We start from the raw sequence: 25,037 nt of genomic DNA, 5'->3' as shown, positions 1-25,037 counted from the left end.
CCTATCCCCAGATCCAAGCTGTGGGATCAGAGCTGGGCCCATCCCCAGATCCAGGCCCTGGGAGCAGAGTCAGGCCCCAGATCCAAGCCCAGCCAAGCTCTGGGAGCAGAGCTGGGCCCATCCCCAGATCCAAGCCCAGCCCAGCCCTGGGAGCAGAGCTGGGCCTACCCCCAGATCCAAGCCCAGCCCAGCCCTGGGAGCAGAGCTGGGCCCTCTCCCAGCTCCAGGCCCAGCCACGGGGTGCAGTTCATGCTGAGAGGTCGCTGTTGTCGAACCTCTCCTGATCGTAGACCTCGGCCACCACCTTCCTGCCCGCGAACCAGCGCCCGTTGAGCGCCTGGATGGCCTTGTGAGTCTCTGAGGCCATGGAGAATTCCACAAAGATCTTGACGATGATCTCGGCATCCTCCTCCTCGCCCTGCTTCTCCTGGTAGATGATGACCCTGTTCACAGCCCCGAACTTGCCGCACTCCTCTGTCACTTCTCCCTCCAGGTCATCGTCGATGTCCTTGGGATCCACCATGTTCCGCAGCACCATCACTGTGGACTGCAAGGGAAGGCAGGAGGGAATTACGGCCTGGAGACACGCACAGGACACACCCCAGCACCCCAAACCCCACTGCAGGCACGCTCCGTGGGGCTGCTGGCTCAGGCTCTCAGGGATAACTACTGAGTTTCCATGTCTGTGTGCTGCTGGCTGTGAGGGGCTGGCCCCTGGATCAGAATTCCCCTGGGCTGGGAATGCTGTGTGCCATTTCCTGGGAGACACCCTGGAAGCACAACGAACCTTGGGCACCACTCTCATCTTCCCTGTGCGGCTGCCATCCAGGTATTCTTGGCTTTTCCTCAACAATTCCTCAATTCTGTCACAATTCTCTTTGTGTTCCTTTCCTGCCCTCCCAGTAAAGCTGAAGGATTCCCCAGGTGCTCTGGGTGCTCCCAACAGCACGCACAGGTAGGTCCCACACCTGCACCCAGCTCTTCCATAACTGAGCCCCTGGATCTCTGTCAGAAGGGACAGCTGGGGTCACCTGGCCTGAGCTCCAGGGCCGTGTCCAGGTGGCCTCTGGGTACCTTCAAGGACAGAAATTCCACCACCCCTCCGGGCAGGCTGTTCTGTGCACCTGGCCCTGGCACACCTGGGGCATTCCAGGCTCTGCCCCATCCCATTCCAGGCTCCATGTGAACATAGTTCCTGTGGCTGCTCCTCACAGCCCAATCCAAGGGCAACTTGTAGGCTCAGAATTCCAAACAGGTTGGGATAGAGCGTTTTATTAAAAAATACTTAAAAGTTTTGTCATTTGGGGATTTTAGTTTTTTTTAACCTTAAATAAGACTGTTTAACTGTACTCAGCTTTTGCCAAGCCAGGCTGTACCACGGATTGAGTCTTTGGGAAAGGTAGCTGTGACAGAGGTTGTGGCTGCAGGGACAGGAGCTCCAAGGTGTGTTTAACTTCAGGCATCCTTGGGAAGAAGAGGGAACCCTCATTCCTTAGGGAATGCTGCCAGCATTGTCCCTACTAGCAAATGGGGAAGAAATACTGTAGATTCCCTGTCAAAGCTCAGGAAATCAGTCAGGAAACTCCAGCAAAGGAACAAACTGGACATGCCCAGGCAAGATCACCATTTCTCCTCCAACAGCCTCCACAAAAATCCACAAATCCATTGTTCTGTTTAATGTTCTTTTTCTATCCCTCATTCTTGTCCTCTTCCTCATTTCAATTCCCATGAACTTCTGTTTGATGGACACCTCAGGGCTTCACAGAATCAATGAAGGTGGGAAAAGACCTCCACGACCATCGAGTCCAACCCATGACTAGTGCCCACCTTGTCACCCAGACTGGGGGCTCCTCTGGGATTCTGGACTGGACTCACCCCACTATGGAATGTTCTGGGGCAAAGGTAAACTTGGTTCTTGGGACAGATTGGCCTGGCCTGTGCCAGTCCCACCCTTCCAGCTCAAAGGCCACCAGGGTTTGATTTAGGATTCCTTCCCGATATCCCACCAAACCCTGCCCTCTGACAGTGGGAAGCCATTCTCCTTTTCCTGGCACTCCAGGCCCATGTAAATCAATCCTGAAGAGCAAAGCCAGGTGTCCCCAGGTGTTCCCTGAGTCCCCCAAGCTCAGGGGAACCTGCAGGTGCCCCTGAGCTCAGGGGTGCTGTGGGTGTTCCTGAGCTCAGGGGTGCTCTGGTGTTCTGAGCTCAGGGGTGCTGTGGGTGTTCCTGAGCTCAGGGGTGCTCTGGGTGTTCCTGAGCTCAGGGGTGCTGTGGGTGCTCCTGAGCTCAGGGGTGCTGTGGGTGCTCCTGAGCTCAGGGGTGCTCTGGGTGCTCTTGAGCTCAGGGGTGCTCTGGGTGCTCCTGAGCTCAGGGGTGCTCTGGGTGTTCTGAGCTCAGGGGTGCTCTGGGTGCTCCTGAGCTCAGGGGTGCTCTGGGTGTTCTGAGCTCAGGGGTGCTCTGGGTATTCCTGAGCTCAGAGGTGCTGTGGGTGCTCCTGAGCTCAAGGGTGCTGTGGGTGTTCTGAGCTCAGGGGTGCTCTGGGTGCTCCTGAGCTCAGGGATTCTCTGGGTGCTCCTGAGCTCGGAGGTGCTGTGGGTGCTCCTGAGCTCAGGGGTGCTCTGGGTGTTCTGAGCTCAGGGGTGCTCTGGGTGCTCCTGAGCTCAGGGGTGCTGTGGGTGTTCTGAGCTCAGGGGTGCTCTGGGTGCTCCTGAGCTCAGGGGTGCTCTGGGTGTTCTGAGCTCAGGGGTACTCTGGGTGCTCCTGAGCCCCCCCACCCTGCAGAGCCCAGCCTGGACATGGGTGGCAGCTGTCACCTCCTGGACTCACCTCCTGCTTGCGGAGCAGCTTCTGCATGACCATGTGGCGGGCGCTGCTGCCAGAAATGCTCATGTGCTCCTGCTCGCTCAGCATCTCCGGCCGCTCCGACTCCTGGAACACCTCCTCCTCCTCCTTCTCCTTCTTCACCTCCACTAGCCCCAGGGCCGGGGGACTGGCCAGGATGGGATTCACAACCCCCACCTGCGGGATGGTCACCGGGATGGGCGGCCGGGCAGGGGTCACACCTGGGAGAGCGCAACGACAGGAGGGTGGTCAGTGACAGCTGGGAAACATTCAGTGGTACCCAGGCCATGATCACCTGGACAATGGTCAGTGACACCCAGTGCCAATTATCCAGCTTTCCCCCCCACCATGCCAGGTGTTCCTGCTGGGAACCCACGGCCTGTCCCATCTATTGGACACCGAAGTTAATCTATAAAACATCCAAGCTCTTGCCCGGGCAGGGCCAGGAGCAGCATTCCAGCTTCAAGTGGACTCCAGGCACAGAGTGCCATCTGTGGAAAAGGGATGTGGATGACCACACACACCGGTGACAGGAGCAAGGGGACCCACAGAGGTGACAAGGGAAGAGCACACATGGGTGACAGGAGGAGGAGACAGACATGTGCAGGCAACAGGAGGAGAAGCACACAGGTGACAAGAGCACACGCATGTGACAGAAGGAAGAGGACACACAGATGCCAGGAGGAAGCGGGCACAGGGGCCAGGAAGAAGGGACAGACACAGGTGACACGGAGAGGGGACACACACAGGTGCCAGGAGACAAGGGACAGAGGTGCCAGGAGGAAGGGGGCACACACAGGTGCCAGCAGGAAGGGACACAGGGGCCAGCAGGAGGGGACACACACAGGTGACAGACGTGCCAGGAGGCAGGGACACAGGTGCCAGGAAGAGGGGACAGACACAAGTGAGAGAAGGGGATGCACAGAGGCACCAGCAGGAGGGGACCCACCTGTGATGACACCGGGGGCCTGTGCAGCCATCACGGCCTGGGGCAGAGCCCCCAGGGGCTGGGCCAGGGTCAGGGCAGGGGACACAAGCCCCGGGGTCGCCAGCGTGCCCAGCACTGCGGCTCCTGCCACGGCTTCCTGCGGGACACACGGAAAGCCTCGGGTTAGCCCTGCCCCAGTTACTGTCCCTGCAGAGGAGTTGGTGTGGCTGACCCAGCCAGGTTCAGCTGCCCTACACCGGGAAATGCCCCACACTCCCAGCCCCAGGAACTCCCAGGGCTGCGAGGGAAAGGTGTCACCCAGCCCAGCAGGGAAACAAAACTCTGAAGCACCTTGGAAGAAAAATCTTCTCCTGGAACTCAAATCCCAGTGGACACCCTGACACCCAGAACTCCAACCACATCCAGGAGGAACATCCAGCTGAACAATAAGCACTTCCATGGAAGTACTGAAAATAACGTGCCTAAAACACACCCCAGGATCCCAATGTTTTTGGCTGTCGTTGCTTTCCAGGCCATTGTAGTCCTGGTTTAATTGCTCACATCCTTCTCTTCCTTCTGTCCTCAGGGCTCCTGTAATCCCTGATGTGGCAGAGCAGAAGATCCCAAGGTTTTGTCCCTCCATCCCAGATGTTAGTGGATCTGTGACTCAAAGCTGCTGGGATATCCCAACTCTCCTCTACATAAATGCCCAAACTCTGGGATCCAACCCATCCCATCAGGGCTCTGCTCCCAGTGCCCACAAGACCACTCCTATTTCCATTGGAGATGAAGCTCCTATTGAAGGGGAATGTGAAAGTGCTGGAACAAAACCACTGGAATTTCTGGCTCCACTGGTCACCAGCTGCCCCCATTTCTCATTGAAATGGCTAAAAAACTTCTCCCAATACTTTTGATTCCTCCACTTCCTTGCAAGTCTGACTTTTCCTACCTCTGGCAGACAGGGGTGACCCTTGCTCCTCTCTCTTTAGTGCCACTCTCCTCACAGGAACAGATCCTGCAGTTTCTTGACTAAACAGCAGGATTTACCCATGTCTGTGCCACATCCCTACCATTTCACTTTAGCAGAGGCCATGCTTCCTTCCCAAAGTGATTTTGATCCAAGTAATTCCAGCCGCGTTTCAACTTCCTCCCTGCCCTGACTGCAGAGCTTTCCAGACCTGTGGAATCTCTCCTGGGGACCTGCAAGTTCTGTGCAAGGGGCAGCTCCTCCCACTCCTGCCTCCACCTTTGATTCAGGGAGACATTCCCCAAAAAGCCTTTGGGAGCCTCAGCTCTGCTGCAGCAGCACCAGGGGCTGCACCGACCAGCAACTCCGGCCCAAGAAAATCCCACAACACAGCAGTGCTGGAATTTTCTTGCTCCATGGGCTACAGCGCCATGGGGGGGATCCTGCTGCCCAAGGCAGGGATGGGGACACAGCCATGGGAAACTGTGCCCAGTGGTCCCACCCAGGAGCTCCTGGAACTTCAGGAAAACAAAATCAGAGAACTCAAGTTCTGTATCCCCACCCTATCACTGCCCTTCCCTGTTTCTCAGCAGCCTAAAGCCATCCCAGGCCTGTTCCACCCTGCTACAGGTGCGACCTTCAGCCAGAGTGCTGCTCACACAGCTGCTCCTGCCCCCATCCCTTGCCACTTCCATGTCCTTCCCTGCTTTCTTTCAGCCTCTCCTGCAACCATTTTTCCCTCACTGCTGGTTTGACTTCCAGACTAGGAATTCTCTCCACCCTTCCCCACCTGTTCTTGAAATAAAGCTCTCATCAGCTGTGCCAGATCATTCCAAAATCTGGTGTCTCAGATTCCCCAGGTGCCAGGGACAAGCTCCCATGTGTGAAATCCTGGGACAGAGTATGATCTGGAATCATGGCATCCTAAAATGGCTTGTGCTGGAAGGGACCTTCAAGCTCATCCAGTCCCACCCCTTGCAATGGGACACCTTCCACTATCCCAGGTGGCTCCAAGCCCCGTCCAACCTGGCCTTGGACACTTCCAGGGATGGGGCAGCTTCTCTGGGCAGCCTGTGCAGTGCTCTGTGCTGTCCCCATGCTTTACCTCTGCTGTCCCTGTTCTACCCCTGTGTCTCACCTGAGCTGTCCCTGTGCCTCCTCTCTGCCATCCCGTCTCACCTGTGCTTCCCCTGTTCCATCCCTGTGTCTCACCTGTCCCTCCCCTGTTCTACCCCTATGTCTCACCTGTCCCTCCGCTGTTCCACCCCTGTGTCTCACCTGAACTGTCCCTGTTCCTCCCCTGTGCCATCCCGTCTCACCTGTGCTTCCCCTGTTCCATCCCTGTGTCTCACCTGTCCCTCCCCTGTCTCACCTGTCCCTCCCCTGTTCCACCCCCCTGTCTCACCTGTCCCTCCCGTGTTCCACCTCCCCGTCTCACCTGTGCCGTGATCTTGGCGGTGGCAGCGGCGGCGGCAACAGCAGCTGCAGGTGGGAGCCCTCCAGGTGTGGCCGGGGTCAGCAGTGGCATCGGGGGCGTCACGGCCTTGCCCACCCGCAGGTACTGACCCCCCAGGTCAAAGAGGTTCATGGAGGACACGGCATCCTGGGAGGACTGGGCCTTCTCATACTCTGCAGGAGGAGATCATCCACCAGTGAGCCTTTTGTTGTTCAGTCATGGAATTATGGAATGGTTTGGGTGGGAAGGGACCTTAGAGACCTTCCAGTCCCACTCCCTGCCCCCTGCCATGGGCAGGGCCACCTTCCACTATCCCAGGCTGCTCCAAGCCTGTCCAATCTGGCCTTGGGCACTGCCAGAGCTGGGACAGCCACAGCTTCTCTGGGCACCCTGTGCCAGCGCCTCACCCCCTCACAGCCACTACAAATTATATTTCTAAATCCAGCCCTGACCTGTGTCGCCCTGATTTTTTAAGATTTTCTAAAGCCTTCTGAGTTTACATACTTGTAGAAAACTTTCTCACACAACTTTCTGTAAATAAAATATTGTTCTGCATTCCTTCATAGAGGAGGAGAAATTTGATGGACTGGTAGTTTCTCCAGTGTCGTTGGAGAGGTGGCACGTTCACCCTCCAATCCACTGTCACCTTTGGAAAACTATAAATGCTGGAGTCAGAAAAAATAAAGTAGTCTCTTTATCATGACAATAGCAACAGCTCGTGTTGTGCCTTCTCGTGTCCTATAGTGACATCCCTGCTCCAATTTCATTCCTACCCCTTAACGAAATTCCCTCACCAGGGTGGAAAACCACCCCCAAAGGCAGCCCCAGGAGCAGAGGACACCCACAGCCCTGCCCCAGCTCCACCCGGCTGTACCAATGAAGCCGTAGCCTTTGTGTTTCCCTGTTGTGGGGTCCCTGGCCAAGGTGCAGGATTTGATCTTCCCAAAGGCTTCGAACACGCTCTTGATGTCATCGTCGGACAGGTCCTGGTGCACAGAGGCCACGTAGATGCGGTTGAAGGCCCGGGCCTCCTCTGCCAGCTGGTCAATGATGGGCTGAGCCTGCCCGATGTTGCTGGGCCTCCCCACCTGCAGGGACAGGGATGGGAATGGAGTTGGAAAGGGCCTGGAGTACCAGGAGGGGCTCAGGGAGCTGGAAAGGGGCTCAGGCTGGAGCAAAGGGGGCTCAGGGGGGACCTTGTGGCTCTGCACAATTCCCTGACAGGAGGGGACAGCCGGGGGTGTTGGGCTCTGCTCCCAAAGACCAAGAGACAGGACAAGGGGAAACGGCCTCGAGCTGTGCCAGGGGAGGTTCAGGCTGGACATCAGGAGGAATCTCTTCAAGGAAAGGGTGCTTAGGCATTGGAAGGGGCTCCCCAAGGAGGTGCTGGAGTCATCAAAGGAATGCCTGGACGTGGCACTCAGTGCTCTGGGCTGGGTGACAAGGTGGGGTTGGTGACAGACTGGACTCATGAGCTGGGATGGATTTTCCCAGGTGAACAGCTCCGTTATTCTGTGATACGGATGGTCCACGGAGCACGGCAGCACTTGGCCCCTCCCTGCCTGTGCAAACCACAGCACACCTCAGAGGGAACAGGTCCAGGAACAGCCTGCACTACCGGGGTCCTGCTCTGCTCCCTCCTCCCTGTACCCATTTACCTTCCCTGACCTGCCAAACTTGCAGGGACTGAGAAGCATTCTGCAAGCAATTCACAGCGTTCCTACCTCTTTCCTAAACCCCCCTGGGCCATGGCACTCTGCACACACTCAGGGCGTGTCAGAGACACCATAAAATATATAAATAATCACCTTTGCTTTGTCTTCAAAAGAATTCCATGTGTGGGTGGGAAAGCCTGAAGCCAGTCTCAGATGGGACTTGCAGGCTGGGGGCCTCTCCTTGGAGAGGAGGGACCCAGAGCCACTGTGTGCTCCATGCTGGACATCAAGGTCCATCAGGGAACAGTCTTTAGGTTCCTTCCCCCATCACAGTGCTGTGGGGAGCATTTCCAGGCATGAAACTGTCATTGCCAGGAGAAGAGAAGCAGGAATTTTCAGAGCAGGCGTGTTACTCACCTTGATGTTCCTTCCCCCCAGCATGACAGAATTCATCTGCTCCAGGGCCAGCTGGGCGGCCTCGGGAACCTCGTATTCCACAAAGGCAAAGCCCTGGGATGGGAGGAGACACCTGTCAATCACTCCAGCTGTGGCAGGCCAATGCAGCCAAGCTTTCCCATGGACCAGATGCCTACAGGTGGAATTGATTCCCACCACACTGATTCCTGCTCGTGGCCCAAGAAGATTCCTTAGAGAAGCATTTTATTATGGCAGAAAATGGCCTGCAGAGTCTCCCCCAAGGACATCTGGTTCTGGAGCCTCTCGGACTCTGAGGTCCTGCAGCAAAACCCCACCTAACTAAGAGCTGCTGCCTCGTCAGCACTTCCAGAGCTTCAGGTTGGGCATCAGGAGGCGTGCAGTCCCCATCCCTGGAGATGTCTGAGGAATGACTGAATGTGGCACTCAGTGCTCTGGGCGGTCTTTTCCAACCTCAATGATTCTGATTCCATGCACTTCACCCCACACACCCCTGGCTGCCACCACAGAATCCTGCCCTAAGCAGATCAGGGAGCAGCAAAAATTCACCCCAGTGCTAAAAGGAGCCTGTTCTTCAGAGGGATAGAGGCCCTTTCCTCTCCTGGCTGCATCTGGAAAGCCTTGAAGAGAGAAGAATGCTCATTGAGGGCTAAGAATCATGGAATGGTTTGGGCTGTAGGGACCTTACAGCCCATCCAGTTCCACACCTTCCACTAGACCAGGTTGCTCCAAACCCCATCCAGCCTGACCTTAGACACTTCCAGGGTTGGGGCAGCCACAGATTCTCTCGGCAACCTGTGCCAGGGCCTCACCACCCCCACAGGGAAGAATTCCATCCAGAATTCTGCAAAGCTGCTGATTTTGTGTTTAGGACACATGGCTGAAAGAAATGTCCTTGCAGAAGACCCCAAAACGCCTCATCACTGGGGCATCAGCACCAGCTTTCGCTGCCCCCGAAGAATTCCACCCCTTCCCAGACTGTTCACCTGCTCTTTGCCAGATCCAGGCAATCCCACAACGGTTTGGGAGGGACAGGACCTTAAAGCTCATCCAGTTCCACCCTGTGCCACAGGCAGGGAACCCCCCAGCAGCCCCACCCCACCTTGTGCTTCATGGTGACTGAGTCCCAGGACATGTCGATGCTCTTGATGGGCCCGAAGGGGGCGAAGGCCTGGCGGATGGTGTCCTCCCCCAGCTCGTAGTAGATGGAGCCCACGTAGACCCGGCACATGATGGCGAGTGCCCGCTGCCTCTGAGCCGCCATCTGTAGCGAGACAAGGACTGGCTGGTCAGTGCTGGGCTGGCCGTGGCCACCGGGGCCTCTTCCCCCTCCTGCTTCCCTCCCGGGAGCCGCCCCTGGCGGCGGCTCTGGCACAGCCTGGATCAGAAGGATTTCCCTGCTCGCTGCACAGGGCGCTGGAGCGGATCCATCCGGCTCGGTCCCGGATAAAGTCCGGCTCATCCCGGGGCAGACGCGGTTCGGCCCCTCCGGCCGGGTCTCCCCCGGCCTGATCTCATCTCCAGCCACACCTGCAGGAGGAGGGAATCCCTTCACTCTAGGGCAGCTTCCCCCTCCAGGCAGCAAAGGGCTCAGCTCTGGGCACTGGGAGAACCCCTCCCGCTCCCCCCAACAGCAGAGATCCATCGGCACTCCCACCCCCACCCGTCCTCCCCAGCAGCCAAGGGTCTGGAACTGGGAACCTCCCCCCGCTCCCTCTGGCACCAGAGCCTCCCCCCACCCCCGGCAGTCCGAGATCCAGTACTGGGCACCACTTCCACAGCTCAACAGCAAAGCCAAACACTTCCATGGCCCAGTGGGACTCCTAGGAAGCGTGTGGTGCCAGTACTCATCCCTGCCTGGCGGCACTGGCTGTACTGGTGCAGCCCCAACATGTGGGTGCTGCACAGAGGGTTCCTGCTACAGTGTCCTAAGTCTGCCTGGAAACCTGTTTTCAAGACAAATCCAGCCATTCCTCACAGGAGGGATCCCAAAAGCAGAGCACAGTGTGTCCTTCGTGTCTGTCACCCCCAGAGCAGCTCTAAAGCTGCTGAGGGATGTGGCCCTGGAGATGTGGCCACACCTCAGGACTCTGGAGGAGTCACTGCCTGCACGTGAGGGGATGGCTCTGGGGCAGGTGGGACACACCTGGGGCAGGAAGAGGCTGGTGCAGAGCACGTGCAGCAGCAGCAGGTGATGCCTCTGGCCCTGCCCAGCACCACAGCAGGGAGCTCTGAGCACCCCCAGGGCAGAGGGGCTGCAACCAGGGCCTTCAGGAGACAATTTCTGGGGTGCCCTAATGAGCAGAGGAGCTCTGCCATGCCTGGGGTCCCCTGGGGCAGAGGGAAAGCACTCATGGCCTCCTCAAGGCTGATTTTTGGGGTGCCCTACTGAGTACAGGAGCTCTGCCTGGGGATGCTGCAGCCCAAAGGGAGGGAGAGCTCATCTGTGACAGGCACAGCAGCAGGGACACAGCCTGTACCCGAGGGACTCCTGCTCCCTACTGCACCTGTCCAGGACTGCCACTGGCCACAGGAGGAAACAACCTGCGAGGGTTTAACTCCTGCCATTCCCTACAGGACACTGCAAACAGGGACAGCTCTCACCCCAGACTGTCCCTGAGGCGACATTAAACCCCAGCTGCTGCTCCTGAGGTGACACTGAGCGCCAGACTCTGCCCCTAAGGTGACATCAAACCCCAGCTGCTGCTCCTGAGATGACATTAAACCACAACTGCTGCTCCTGAGGTGACATCAAGCCCCAGACTCTGCCTCTGAGGAGATATTGAGCCCCAACTGCTGCTCCTGAGGTGACATCGAGCCACAACTGCTGCTCCTGAGGTGACATCCAGCCCCAGACTCTGCCCCTGAGGTGACATCCAGCCCCAACAGCTGCTCCTGAGGTGACATCAAGCCCCAACTGCTGCTCCTGAGGTGACACTGAGGGCCAGACTCTGCCCCTGAGGTGACATCGAGCCCCAACTGCTGCTCCTGAGGTGACACTGAGGGCCAGACTCTGCCCCTGAGGTGACACTGAGCCCCAGCTGCTGCTCCTGAGGTGACATCCAGCCCCAGACTCTGCCCCTGAGGTGACATCGAGCCCCAACTGCTGCTCCTGAGGTGACATTGAGGGCCAGACTCTGCCCCTGAGGTGACATTGAGCCCCAACTGCTGCTCCTGAGGTGATATCCAGCCCCAGACTCTGTCCCTGAGGTGACATCCAGCCCCAGACTCTGCCCCTGAGGTGACATCGAGCCCCAACTGCTGCTCCTGAGGTGACATTGAGGGCCAGACTCTGCCCCTGAGGTGACATTGAGCCCCAGCTGCTGCTCCTGAGGTGACATTAAGCCCCAACTGCTGCTCCTGAGGTGACATCAAGCCTCAAATGTTGCTCCTGTGGTGACATCGAGCCCCAACTGCTGCTCCTGAGGTGACATCCAGCCCCAGCTGCTGCTCCTGTGGTGACATCCAGCTTGCCCCCTGCCTGGCTTAGAATTTCCCAGCACGGCTGGGCCATGGCTCTCTTTACTCTGCAGGCTGTGACCAGCAGGACTATGGCACGTACACATGCAGGACAGTGGCTGGGTGCTCTCCCAGGTGCTCCAGCACATTCCCAGCTTTGGTGCAGGAAAGCCCCTCAGTCTGCAGCCTATCTGTTTAGGGGGTCAGAGCCACCACCAGTGTCACCCTGGGTGTCCCAGGGAGGTGCCTCTCCCGAGGAGCCTCTGCAGGAGGAAATCCCCACCTGGCCCTGCCACAGGACTCTAAAGGAGAGGTGGGGGAGCAAGGAGGACTCAGGATTTTCAGACAGCAGAAGAATTCCTTCCTGCAAAGGGTGGTCAGGCATTGGAAGAGGCTGTCCAGGAAGGTTTGGAGTCCCCATCCCTGGAGGTGTCCAGGGAACACCTGGACGTGGCACTCAGTGCTCTGGGCTGGTGACAACGTGGGGATCAGGCACAGCTTGGACTTGATGACCTTGGAGGTCTTTTCCAGCCTTAATGACCCTGGGATTTTTGGACTTGCAGAAGGCAGAGGTGAGATGGGCTGTGCTGACTCTGGGTGTCTGTGGGTCACCAACAGGAGCATCCAGGTAGGGGATGTGCCCTGGATACCTGAGCTCAGCACAGGTCGGTGCCAGGGCCTCCTGCCTGGACATCTCACTGCTCTCAGCAGCCCCAGGCTGATTTCACTGCTCCCTGTGCCTCCTTCTCCTCCTGTAACTTGGAAAAACACCTGAAGCCTTGGCCAGGCAGCAGCCCTCACCTGTAGCTGTGCAATGCTTCTCTAAAGGGATTTGGGAGGTTATTTTAAGCACAGGCCAAAACCTCACCTTGGGGTGCTCTTGTAATCAAAGTAGGTGACGCACAACCCTCAGCATGAGCATCAGTCATGACACAGTGACACCAGGGGATGGTGAAGGGACGTGGGAATCTTACACTGTGACACTGAGGACTGAGCCCATGGGAAGCTGTAACTCAGGCCCTGAGACCCAGAGCTCAAGGAGTTCAGGCTGTGGTCTCTCCACAAAGAAACTGGAAAACCTTGTCAACAGGAAAAGTGCTGGACAGGGGGCTGTTTGCACTTTGTGCATTCTGAGCGGGCTCTGGGATGAAGCATCTGCCAAGAATGGGATACCCTGACTGCTCTGAACTGCACCAGGCTCCTGCTCCTGGGCTGTGTCCACCTGTGACTCCCAAGGGAGAAATGGCTGAGGAAAAGGGGTCATGGCCCGGTGCCCTGGGGGTCATAAGCCATTAAAACTTTCCTGTGCCACCAACTTAGCTGTGCCCAGCTGGGGACAATGAGCCAGAAACAATTTAGGTCAAACTGCTGGAGTTCCACTGTCAGGCAGCAGCTCCAGGGATGGGGGGAGTTCCCAGGCATGAGGGCTCTGACACCATCTCTGCCAAATCCACACCAAGACGGCTGCTCTGCTCCACTCCAAACATACCCCTGCCCCAGAACACCCATTCTGGCTCCCCACTGACACACCACCCACTGCCAAAAGAGGGAGACTGGGAATTTCACTTCAGTGCCCTTTTTCTTGGAGTTCAAACCTCCGCCCGTGTTTTACACCAGGCACAAATCTCATATTCCAGCAAGATGGAGAGGTATTTACAAATGAATTTACAACTGAACCTTTGGGTGCAGAGAGGAGTCACGGGACACTTTGTCCAGCACGTCTTGGAAAAAGGAGAGGCTGGATCGTGCCCAGTCATTCAGCTCTTTGTGGCCTCTGATTAGAATGGGCACAAAGGCTCACACAAGTTCTCTGATCAGTGCTGCAGTTCTGTCCCTTCCATCCTGCTTTTGCTGCACTTGGAACGTGCCATACTGCCCTGGTCTGGACCGTGCACAGTAAAGAGAGTCTGAGCCTGGCCTACACCATGTTCTGCCAACCTCCGGCACCCCGGCCCTCCCCAGCACCGGCCGGCTCTGGGTGCTGGGAGGTCATTCCACAAGAAATCGCCCCTTGGTGAGTTACCTTGGCCGTTAGTTTTAGGTCGGGACCTCAGAACTGTAGCATCCCTAGAAATGCAGCTCCCACAATTTCACAGGTGTGTTCAGAACTGGTGGAAATCTAAAGCTGTCTTTGCCCCCGAGTGGCAGTGTCCCCGCAGACTGCACAGCCTGGGGTCTTCTCGGGGCAGTGACACCTCGCTCTGCTCCTGGGCGTGTCCAGTACAGGTGGGGATGTGGGAGGGCTGTGCTGGGCGCGGACAAGAGCATTGGCACCACTACGAACGTCCCCACGCTAGGCCCTGACTAAGACAAGTGCCCCAGAAGAAGTGAATATGTCTATTGACCGATTGTAAAGGTGAGAGAGGATCTCCAAAGCCCATTGTCACTGCTGCCATCTGAAAGACAGTAAAGACAGAGTTCAGTCTGTTGGAGCTGAGCATACTACGGCTGTTTGTACAAACTCAAGCAGAGCGGCGGCACAGGGGCACCTGCGGAGAGGCCTCTCCTTCCTCGGCCCTCACTGCCTGGTCCCCAGGACTGTCCAGCGCCAGGACCCTGCCGAGTCCGGTCCCACCAGGCCAGGGTGGGGCTGTGCTGCTGCCGCTGCCTCAGGAAGCAGGGTGGGATCCCAGGGGGGACTCAAGGCAATAGTAACCTCTGCAACCACTGTCGTTGATTCACCCCCAGCATTTAAAAGGAGCCCCTCAACTAGAGCAGACCCTCAGAACCAGGCACAGCCCCAAACGGCCTCAGCTGCTGGGCAGGGAGAGCACATCCACAGGGACTCCTCAGGCAAAGCCCTTGTTCTGGGCTTCCTGACTTTGCGTAAAGGCACTGAGACATGTTCCAGAAACCTCTGAAGGAGGGGAGGTCAAACCCCAGTTAAGGGCTCTCCCAGCATGGGCATTCCAGTACAAGCAGGAACAGCCAACAGAACTTCTCCAAAATTGAGAGCACCTGGGTGCAGGGGAGAGAAATGGGGCAGCATTGGGACACAGGAACACAGGGACCCTCCCTCAGGCAGAGGAGATGGTGACAGGACACTGTTCCCTGGATCCCTTCTGCCCTCACCACCTTAAACACGGCTCAGAAGCAAAGCCCACAGCAAAGTCTTTGGCTTCTTGTATCTCAAGAAGGGACGTCCAACAGGACTGGAACTTTTAACCATTTCCTCTTGGAACAAAAGAGATCTGCGGGCAATTTGTGAGGTTAGTCAGGGTGCCTGGGTGAGCTGCAGGCTCAGGGCTGTGCTCTGGTTCCGAGGGCCCTGAGAACTCCACCGTGTCGGGGGGAGCACGAGGCAGAGGGAGCGGCTCGCAGGGGGGTCTCACCTGGAGGTTGGTGAGCTGCTGCTGCTGGTGGGCGATGGTTTGTTTCACCAGCACGCTCTTGATGCTCTGCTCCATCGCGTACTTCTTGGCCTGGAAGGAAAACAGGGGCTGTAGGGGCAGGACAACACAGCGGGGCAGGGAACGATGCCTGGCTCCACACCACAGCTCCCAGAACCTTCCGGTCTCCATCCCTAAGCACCATGGCGCTGCCCACAGCACCCCAGCACCTCGAGGCCCTGGGACATGGAGGATGCCGTGAGGGGCAGCGCAGGGAAGCAGCATGCACCGGGAGCTCGGCGTTCCCCTCTTCCGCCCCGCATCCCACCGCAGCCCCTTACCTGCAGGGCCTGGGGCGGGGCACGGCCTCCTCCAGTCCTCTCCTCTCAGAGAGCGTCTGCACTGACGGCTGCTACAGGAGGGAAGGGGCTCCACTGCCTCCCCATGGCCACCCCGGGCTGGGCTCTGCCCTCTCAGCACACCCGGCCTGCTCTGGATCTGCTCCCAAACCACACCAGCTCTTCCCTGGCTCTGCTCCCTAAATGCCCCAGTTCACCTCTGGCTCTGCCTGCCCACGCAAGGCTCCCTTGGGGTTTCTCTCAGTCATCCCCAAATGTGGCAAAGCCAGAGATTCTGGGCTGCCAGCACTGAGGCTCAGTGCCAAGGCAAACCTCATCCCCAGACCTGTGCTGTTCCCCAGGACACACACGCCTTGGCACCTGCTGTCCATGGCTTCGTTTGGGAGCTGCCAGGGAATGGGAGGATCTAACCCAGGGATGTGAAACCTGGAAATGGACAAGGAGGCTTGCACCCATCGGCTCCAGAGAAGCCAGAGGGAATGAGGCTGGGAGCCAGCCATCTCACACAGAGGGACAGCTGTGACAGCACAGGCACAGCCACACGGAGCCTCCCAAGGACTGAGCTCTGTGTCCCTGTCATCCTGAGGACAGAGATACTCTGGGATGTGTGAAGGTGTGGACAGTGACAGGCAGCTGGAGCAGATCCCAATTTCAGTCCTCCTGGAACAGCGGCTGCTCCTCAGTAGCTTTGTGGCACCCAGACCCTAGCTCAGAATTCCCATCTGACTTAGGATGCCATTTTTCTGAACCGAATGACTTTCTAAATTAAACCCACTCTCACCCACCCCAACAGCAATTCCCCATCATGCTCCTGAAAGTGTCCATGAACTCTAAACCAAACCAAGTAATTCCTGGGCCCAAATGTGACTGTGGGACCCTCCAGCGTGGCCACGATCCCAGAGATCCGGTGGTGCATTCCCTTTGGCCCCACCAGAGACAGAGGTTCATTAAAACACACCACCACCCACCAAACAGCAAATTCCCACCAGTTTTACTCACTTTCTGGAGAGCTTCCTGCTGCTCTGGGGTGAGAGGGGGCAGCCCCAGCTTTGCTGCTGTGCTTTGCCCGTTTTCCATCTTAATGGACTCTGTACCCTAAGGAGACAGAAGGTGCTCAGGGAAAACTGTTCTCACAGGAGTGACCTGTCTTCCTTCCCAGAAAATCAAAGCACTTCATGTCAGAACATGACAGTTGGCTAAAAACCCTTCCCAAACCCAGCTGTATGTCAGGAAAACCAGTTCATATTCCCACCATTCCCTGCGGGAAGAGCCATCCCAGCAATTGTACACTTACAGAGTTCTCCAGCCACGTTTTCTGTGAACAGACAATCAGATAATCCCCAATCCTCGCTCCTGTCATCTCCATCCCCTCAACAGACCCACTGTCTAATGTCCCCATCAATGTTCTCCTCCTAATTCTCCCTCCCAGCTCTGTTGACCCAGCTCTCTCAAGTTCTCATTTTAAAACCTCTGAAACTTTTGGAGGGACCTTAAAGCTCACGTAGTCCCGCCCCCTGCCATGGGCAGGGACACCTTCCACTATCCCAGATTGCTCCAAGCCCTGTCCAACCTGGCCTGGAACACTTCCAGGGACAAGGCAGCAACAGCTTCTCTGGGCAACCACTGGCAGGGCCTCACCACCCTCACGGGGAAGGATTTCTCCCCAGTACCCCATCTGGCCCTGGTTATCCCACTGCTGGGACCATGACTGACTCCAGCACAGCGATCCCACTGCTGGAACTGGGACTGCAGCATGGTGATCCCAGTGCTCAGACCACGGATTCCACTGCTGGAACTGGGACTGCAGCATGGTGATCCCACTGCTGGGACCATGGATCCCACTGCTGGGACCATGACTGACTCCAGCACAGCAATCCCACTGCTGGAACTGGGACTGCAGCACGGTGATCCCAGTGCTCAGACCACGGATCCCACTGCTGGAACTGGGACTGCAGCATGGTGATCCCACTGCTGGGACCATGGATCCCACTGCTGGGACCATGACTGACTCCAGCACAGCGATCCCACTGCTGGAACTGGGACTGCAGCATGGTGATCCCACTGCTGGGACTGGGACTGCAGCATGGTGATCCCAGTGCTCAGACCACGGATCCCACTGCTGGAACTGGGACTGCAGCATGGTGATCCCACTGCTGGGACCATGGATCCCACTGCTGGGACCATGACTGACTCCAGCACAGTGATCCCACTGCTGGAACTGGGACTGCAGCATGGTGATCCCACTGCTGGGACTGGAACTCCAGCATGGTGATCCCAGTGCTCAGATCACGGATCCCACTGCTGGAATCATGATTCCAGCATGGTGATCCAGTGCTGGGACCCCCCAGCTCAGCCCCCAGCAGCAGGACCTGGCCCTGTCTTTGGTGCTCATGGGGGTTCTGGCAGCACCACCCATCAAAACAGAGCTAGTTCCTTCTCTCAACTCCACATTTCCCATCAACCACCCAAAAACCAGCAGGGACAAACCCCAGCCTGTGGTCCTGGACATGCTCCTGTGGGAAGTCTTTGCTCCGAGTAAAAGGATCCATGGAAAAACCTCCGTTCAGAGCAGGAGCCAAGACTTGAAGCTTTACCAAAAGCAAAGCTTTTCCTGGATTGTCACAGAATCATGGAATGGTTTGGGTTGGAGGAACTTCGAAGCTCATCCCATTCCACCCCCTGCCATGGGCAGGGATACCTTCCACTAGACCAGATTGCTCCAACCTGGCCTTGGACACTTCCAGGGATCCAGGGGCAACCACAGCTTCCCAGCCCAGCCATTCCAGGATTCTAGGGTATATCCTCAATCATCTGACTCTTATTTTACAGCAAGAATGAGACTCCTGGTTTTGTGCAGCCTCCAGTCCCCTGTGGGCGGTGTGAGCATTTTCCAGGATCAGTGCAGGTGGAGCAGACAGAAAACAAACCCTCCCAACATAAAATCCTGTTCTCCAGGGGTCCAGACATTATCCAGAGCTGCAGTTGTTCCCCATGTCCCTTCAGAAGTCCATGGCTGGACTGGGACACAAGGATGATGGGAACACCAGGGCACCAACAGGGACACAGGAACAGAGGTGGCTGGAGCTGCAAACCGGCAAACTCCAGTGCACAAAGCCACACCCAAGCTGAAAACAAGCCCAGCAAAGCGATATGGAATCATGGAATTGCTGAGATTGGAAAAGCCCTCACAGCCCACCGAGTCAAACTGTCCCCAGCACTGCCAAGACCAGCAGTGACCATGTCCCCTAATGCCATCTCCACCTGGCCACAAACACAATCCAGAAATGCTCATCTGTTTATAGAAGAAGGCTCCTTCATCTCCAAGATTCATTTTGATTGTGGAACATCCAATAAATTAATTTTAAAAATCCTTCTTGTCCTTTCCCACCTGGTTGAAGCCCTGTTTGTCACCAGCTGTCCCTGTCCCCTCCCATATCTCTACCATTGGACACCCAGAGCTCTCCCCAGCCAATTTCAAAGTCCACAAACCCTTCTCCCACTGTTGCTCCCACCTCCTCCAGCTTTAAAAACTCGATTATTCCAATTTAGGAGCTCTGAGATGTGGAAGGAGAAGAACAGAGTGAAGGGCTGCCAAGTGTAACTATTCAAAATAAAAAAGTCAGGAGCCCAATCTGTTGTGATTGTTCCAAACCCAGCCCATTGCACAGCTGAGTTTAATATGATTTACATATCTGGGCTCATTAACAGGCACAGCTTCCATAAACTGCTCTGGAACATCACAGCTCCAGCAGAGAGAGCAAAGCTGAGACTGGAAGGAGCCAGGAGCACCCAGGCACTGCTGGCTCCAGGCTCTCTGCCCCCACAAATCCCTCTGGGAAGAGCCCATAGACCCAGGAGTGATCTCTGCTGACCACGGGCGTGGCTCCAACAGGAATTCCTGACCATATATCCCTTGCCATGGAGCATTCCCCAAGGAACATCCATCACCCTGTCACTCTGGGCTCCCTGGAAAGCAGCACATTGTGCAAACCCACCCCAACCTCCACCCTCACACTCAGAGAGCCCGGAGTGCTGCGGAGTGCTGCCTTCCTCTTTCCCGGCTCCTCGGGATATCCCTGCTCCCAGGAATGGGCTCAGCTGGGTTCCCTGGGGCAGACAATGGCACATGGGGCTTTGTGCTCAGGCTCCTCCCTTGAAACCTTAATCCCACATCCTGTAACAGCCAGAAGGAAGCGAGGAAAGTGGGAGAAAAACTCGAGAAAAGACAGTTGAGGAAGCAGGAGAACAGGAGCTTCTTTGGAAAGAAATAAATGGGAACTGGATTCCTGCTGCTATTCCAGCATCTGAGCATGGCTGGGCCCTTCTAGGGGGTTTGAACTCCAAGAGTTCAGAAACATTCCTGGAAATTTGTTACAGGGCTGAGAACCTCCCCGAAGTATAAACACACAAAAAGGACAGAATCCCATTTATTTGGGAACCACAAACAGCAAATCACACGGAGATTCAAGGAGACAGAAGTGTAAAAAGGAAGGATGAAGCACATGGCCAGGGCATTGGCTCCATCCCTGCTCCACCTCCTTGAGAGGGTGAACAGGAATTCAGCAGAGTCCTTTCACACTGGCCCAGCAGAGGCTGGAACACAGCCCGAGTAGCACAGAATGCCAGGATCAGATTGGAAAAGATTCCGAGAGCACGGAGCCCAGCCTGGGACGGATCCCCACCTCTCGCCACATCAGAGCACCGAGTGCGTGTCCAGCTGCTCCTTGGACACTTCAAACATCCAGCAGCAACCCCTTCCAATGGCCTTGCCATCTCTTCCAGAAAGAAATTCCTCAGCTATAGGTCAGTGTCCAGGGAAGGCCCTTCCTGGTGGGTACAGCCACATTCCAGTTCAGTCCCTGTTTTCCATCTAAGCCCTTGGGGATTCCACTGGAAGTCTGGAAGCCCTTGTGGGCACGGTAACCTTCAGTACTCCTCAGTGGCTTTAGCAACTCCTTTCCCACACCCCATGGAATGCTTCATTCCAACTGAGAACAGCAGTGCTGGCAGTCACTGCTGGCACATGCAGAATCCAGAGCATGGGGCACATCCAAAGCTTCTCCACTGCTTCCCAGATGTGTTCCTAGAGATTCGCAGGAACCTATACCTCCCAAAATGGGCCCTTTCTGCAGCACTTGGTGAGCTAACGGCTCCTACAGCTGCAGACATGGCCAGTGCCCCTCATTCTGGCTCCATCCAGAGCCATGGAATGGTTTGGGTGGGAAGGGCTCCCACAGCTGCAGACATGGCCAGTGCTCCTCATTCTGGCTCCATCCAGAGCCATGGAATGGTTTGGGTGGGAAGGGCTCCCACAGCTGCAGACATGGCCACTGCCCGTGGTTCTGGCTCCATCCAGAGCCATGGAATGGTTTGGGTGGGAAGGGGCTTGCAGCTCCTCCAGGGGCAGGGACACCTTCTCTCCATCCAACCCGGCCTTGAACGCTCCCAGGGATGGGCCAGGGGGTGAGCTGGATGGGATTTAAGGCTGGTCCCATTCCAAAGCAGGCTTTGATGCCATGATTCCACGACTGACCCTTTCAGGCTCCCAAGTGACCTTTGCCAAACTGCACAGCTCAGCCAAGGGAACTGTGGCTGACACAGCTGCTGTCACTGAGGCCTCCACTGGAGACCACACCTGCCTGCAGGGCAGGACCACCCACCCAACCCAGCTGGGATTCAGGAATGCAGAAGGAAGCCAGGCACTGGCAGAGGAGCTGATGTGAGGCCATGAGGGCTGATGGGGACAGGGAGTGCTCCAAAATGGCTCCACAGAGGTTTTACTGCCCCAAATGGCACTGGTGAGGTGCCCGGAACATTGTGCCCATTCCCAGGTGTGCAGAGAGCCCAAAGATTGCCAGGAATCAGGAGACAGCAAAGGAGAACACCCATCCAATGTGGGAAGGTCCCAGCCCAAGAAATGAGGGGAACACTGAACTGGGAGCACAATCACAACACCGACGGTGCCACAACGTCCCAGACTGCCCAGATTCCTTTAGCAAGGAATCAGCCTGGATCAGCCCCAACGGGGGATCCACGGCCAGCACTGACACCAAGGGGCCACCCAGGAACCTGGATTCCCTGGGAATCCCTCACACATCCCCTGGCTCTGCTCTCACAGCAAACCAAGGGGCCATCCTGCATTCCCTGGGAATCCCTCACACATCCCCTGGCCCTGCTCTGTCCCACACAGCCATCCAGGGGCCATCCAGGATCCAGGATTCCCTGAAAAGGTGGAATGGGCATTTACAGGTACCACCCAGCCTCCCAGGGAACTCCATGTGCTGCTCCAAGCCCAGGAACAAACAGCAGAGCTGGTTTCTGGGTCTGACAGGCAGCCACACGGCTGCCTCTGTGTGACTCCCACTGCTCCTGGCACCGTGGAATCACCGAGGCTGGAAAACACCTCCACACCATCAAGCCCAGCCTGTGACCTGTCCCCAGCCTGTCCCCCGAGTGCCACCTCCAGGGATAGGCACTCCAAACCCCCCCCCCCGGGCAGCCCTGCCAAGGCCTGAGCACCCTTTCCTCAAAGAAATTCCTCCTGGTGTCCAGCCTGAGGCCATCTCCTCCTGTCCTATCACCTGCGAGGGTGTGCACAGGGATTCCCCACACCTGGAGATCCCTGTGCAGCTGTGCCCACAGGAGTTGCCCACACCTGGGGACCCCTGTGCAGGTGTGTCCACAGGGATTCCTGTGCAGCTGTGCCCACAGGGATTCCCCACACCTGGAGATCCCTGTGCAGGTGTGCCCACAGGGATTCCCCACACCTGGAGATCCCTGTGCAGGTGTGCCCACAGGGATTCCCCACACCTGGGGACCCCTGTGCAGGTGTGTCCACAGGGATTCCCCACACCTGGAGACCCCTGTGCAGGTGTGTCCACAGGGATTCCCCACACCTGGGGACCCCTGTGCAGGTGTGCCCACAGGGATTCCCCACACCTGGAGATCCCTGTGCAGGTGTGCCCACAGGGATTCCCCACACCTGGGGACCCCTGTGCAGGTGTGCCCACAGGGATTCCCCACACCTGGAGACCCCTGTGCAGGTGTGTCCACAGGGATTCCCCATACCTGGAGACCCCTGTGCAGCTGTGCTCACAGGGATTCCCCATACCTGGAGACCCCTGTGCAGGTGTGCCCACAGGGATTCCCCACACCTGGGGACCCCTGTGCAGCTGTGCCCACAGGGATTCTCCACACCTGGAGACCCCTGTGCAGGTGTGTCCACAGGGATTCCTGTGCAGCTGTGCCCACAGGGATTCCCCACACCTGGAGATCCCTGTGCAGGTGTGTCCACAGGGATTCCCCACACCTGGAGATCCCTGTGCAGGTGTGCCCACAGGGATTCCCCACACCTGGAGAGCCCTGTGCAGGTGTGCCCACAGGGATTCCCCACTCCCGGAGAGCCCTGTGCAGGTGTGCCCACAGGGATTCCCCACATCTGGAGATCCCTGTGCAGGTGTGCCCACAGGGATTCCCCACACCCGGAGATCCCCACACCAGCAGACCCCTGTGCAGGCATGCCCACAGGATAAATGGGAATTCTGAGGCCAGGTGTTTCCTTCCCATCCCCCGTGGAATCCCAGGTAACCTCACAAAGCAAGACCTGCCCCCTCCTTCCCAGCACTGACCTGGGAAAGGTCCCAGTCCAATGGATTAAGGAAAAAATGAGCCAGGAAACAAAGTGAGAGCTGTTTATACCTCCTCCCAAATGGGAGCACCAATCCCCGTGAATTCACAGAAGGAACCCCAGGACACACAATTCCTTCTGGGATCAGCAGTAGCTCCTCAGAGCAAGGCTGAGCTGCTCTGGAGCCAGAGCCATACCTCAGACAAACCCCGCATTTTCCATGAAAACAGCGACGGGGAACAGGAAACAAACCCAGCAGGGAATTCCCGCCGTGCCACAGGGACGGCAGGTGCAGCCCGGCATTCCGTGAGCTCTGAGGGTTCACTCCCGAGCCCCCACAGGCATTCCGGGGCTCCCTCCCCGGGCCGGAGCACCTGCAGGCGCCCAGTTCCCATTCCACACCAGTCCCAGCGCCCCCGCGGCGGCATTCCACGGCTCTGCTCGCGGTTCGGCGCCAGGAAAACCAAGAACCCCGAAATCCCTGCGATCTCACACCCGCAGCCAGCCGGCCCGAGGCGTCCCTGAGCCCGCAAAGGACTCCCGCAAAACGCGATCCAGGCGGATTCAGGAACGGCAGCCCAACAGCAGCACCGAAACAAGCGGATTCAGGAAACCTAGCCCGACAGCGAGCACTTAAAAGAGGCGAATTTGGGAACAGGAGCCCAAAGAGGAGCGCTGAAAGCCATGGGTCCGCACAGCGGCCTGCAGCGGCACGGCCGAGCCCACTCCCCGCCGGGCCTGCGACAGCCACTGCCGCACCGGCGGGGCGGAGCTCAGGACCGCGCGGAGGAGCACCGACACCTTCCCCACAGGGACAAGGCCGCGACGGGAGCCCAGAAGCGGAAGAGAACCGGCGGGAAGCGGCGCCGTCCCCTCAGAGCAGCCACCCCGCGGGCCCGGAGAGGGCCCGGCCCGGGCGGACCCCCTTGGAGCCGCCCTGTATCCCGCCCCGCGAGAAGCCGGCCCGGCCCGGCCCAGCCCCGCCGCCCATCGCCCCTCACCAGCGCCATCGTCGTTGTCGCCGCCATCTTGTCCTTCCCGTCTGCAGCACGCGGCTCTCGCGAGAGCTCCGCGGGGCGCGCGCGCGGGAAACGGGGGCCGGGTGAAGGGGGGGGGGGGGGGGGGGGCCCTCACGAGAAAAAATATCGCGAGAGCGCGGGGTGGTGTCACGTGACCCGAGCGGCTGGCAAGATGGCGCCGCCCAGTCGCCGCCGGAGCGGTGAGACGTGGCGTGGCATGATCCCGGGGGAGCAGGGCTTCGGCTCGGCTGCTGCGGCCCTCGGCGCCGCTGGGCTGGCAGTTCCCGGTGGCTCGGGAAGGTCCAAAGCTGCCGGTGCCATGGAAAGGGCTGTGATTTGCCGAGCCCCGAATAAAACGGGTTCAAACTAGTTAAAATGCATTAAACCCGGGCAAACCCAGCTAAAACGGGATAAAACGTGCTAAATCCGACTGGTACCCGATGGCCCTTGGTCGCAGCTGGGGGGGAAGAGCTGCAAACCCCCCCGCGGTACCGGCCGTGGTGCTGGATGTGTCACGGGGTGCGGACCGGGACCGACTCTGGGAGCTGCAGGGAAACGTCCCTGTCCCCAGTCCGGCGTCTCTGTCCCTTCTCTTGGCTCTGTTCGAGGGGCCCTAGTCCCCGGTGCCCGAATTTCGGTGCAGAGCCAAGGGCACATCCCGGCCCAGGGAATGGAGCCGGGCTGGGAGAGCTGGGAATGTTCATCTGGCAGGGAGAACATTCCAGGGACACCTCAGATCCCCTCCCAGGGCCTAAAGGGGCTCCAGGAGAGCTGGAGAGGGACTCCAGACAATGGCTTGGAGGGACAGGACACAGGGAATGGCTCCCCACTGCCAGAGGGCAGGGATGGATGGGATCTTGGGAAGGAATTGTTCCCTGGGAGAGTGGGCAGGCCCTGGCACAGGGTGCCCAGAGCAGCTGTGGCTGTCCCTGGATCCCTGGCAGTGTTCCAGACCAGGCTGG

General features: G+C 57.8%; 1 protein-coding gene across 3 annotated transcripts; it reads right to left on the bottom strand.

Moving 5' to 3' along the window:
* Window positions 1-199: 199 nt before the first annotated feature.
* On the bottom strand, window positions 200-24,149 carry PUF60 (poly(U) binding splicing factor 60). 3 transcript variants are annotated; one of them, XM_068179749.1, is made up of 11 exons: window positions 24,058-24,149; window positions 16,429-16,524; window positions 15,074-15,163; window positions 14,087-14,137; window positions 9,385-9,546; window positions 8,265-8,357; window positions 7,067-7,280; window positions 6,175-6,365; window positions 3,791-3,926; window positions 2,827-3,062; window positions 200-547 (listed from the first exon to the last, which is right to left on the bottom strand). In XM_068179749.1, the coding sequence occupies exons 1-11, from the start codon at window positions 24,082-24,084 to the stop codon at window positions 248-250; spliced, it is 1,596 nt and encodes a 531-aa protein (XP_068035850.1). In that variant the 5' UTR covers window positions 24,085-24,149; the 3' UTR covers window positions 200-247. The 3 variants fall into 3 exon arrangements, with proteins under 3 accessions (XP_068035850.1, XP_068035866.1, XP_068035857.1); XM_068179765.1 differs by having other exon boundaries at window positions 13,765-14,137; window positions 24,058-24,098; XM_068179756.1 differs by lacking the exon at window positions 14,087-14,137.
* Window positions 24,150-25,037: the final 888 nt, after the last annotated feature.

The sequence above is a fragment of the Anomalospiza imberbis genome, chromosome 1 (genome assembly GCF_031753505.1).
Source record: "Anomalospiza imberbis isolate Cuckoo-Finch-1a 21T00152 chromosome 1, ASM3175350v1, whole genome shotgun sequence".
NCBI lineage: Eukaryota > Metazoa > Chordata > Aves > Passeriformes > Viduidae > Anomalospiza > Anomalospiza imberbis.
The sequence above is the reverse complement of the archived record's forward strand: the minus strand, read 5'-3'. Positions and strand labels throughout refer to the sequence as shown.

Excerpts from the sequence above, each read along its gene's own strand:
- PUF60 (XM_068179749.1), bottom strand. The coding sequence starts at position 24,084 with ATGGCGGCGACAACGACGATGGCGCTG. Across the intron at positions 9,547-14,086 it reads CTCTCTCACCTTTACAATCG|ATGGCGGCTCAGAGGCAGCG; the intron begins GTCAATAGACAT and ends GTCTCGCTACAG. Across the intron at positions 548-2,826 it reads AGCTGCTCCGCAAGCAGGAG|TCCACAGTGATGGTGCTGCG; the intron begins GTGAGTCCAGGA and ends CTTCCCTTGCAG.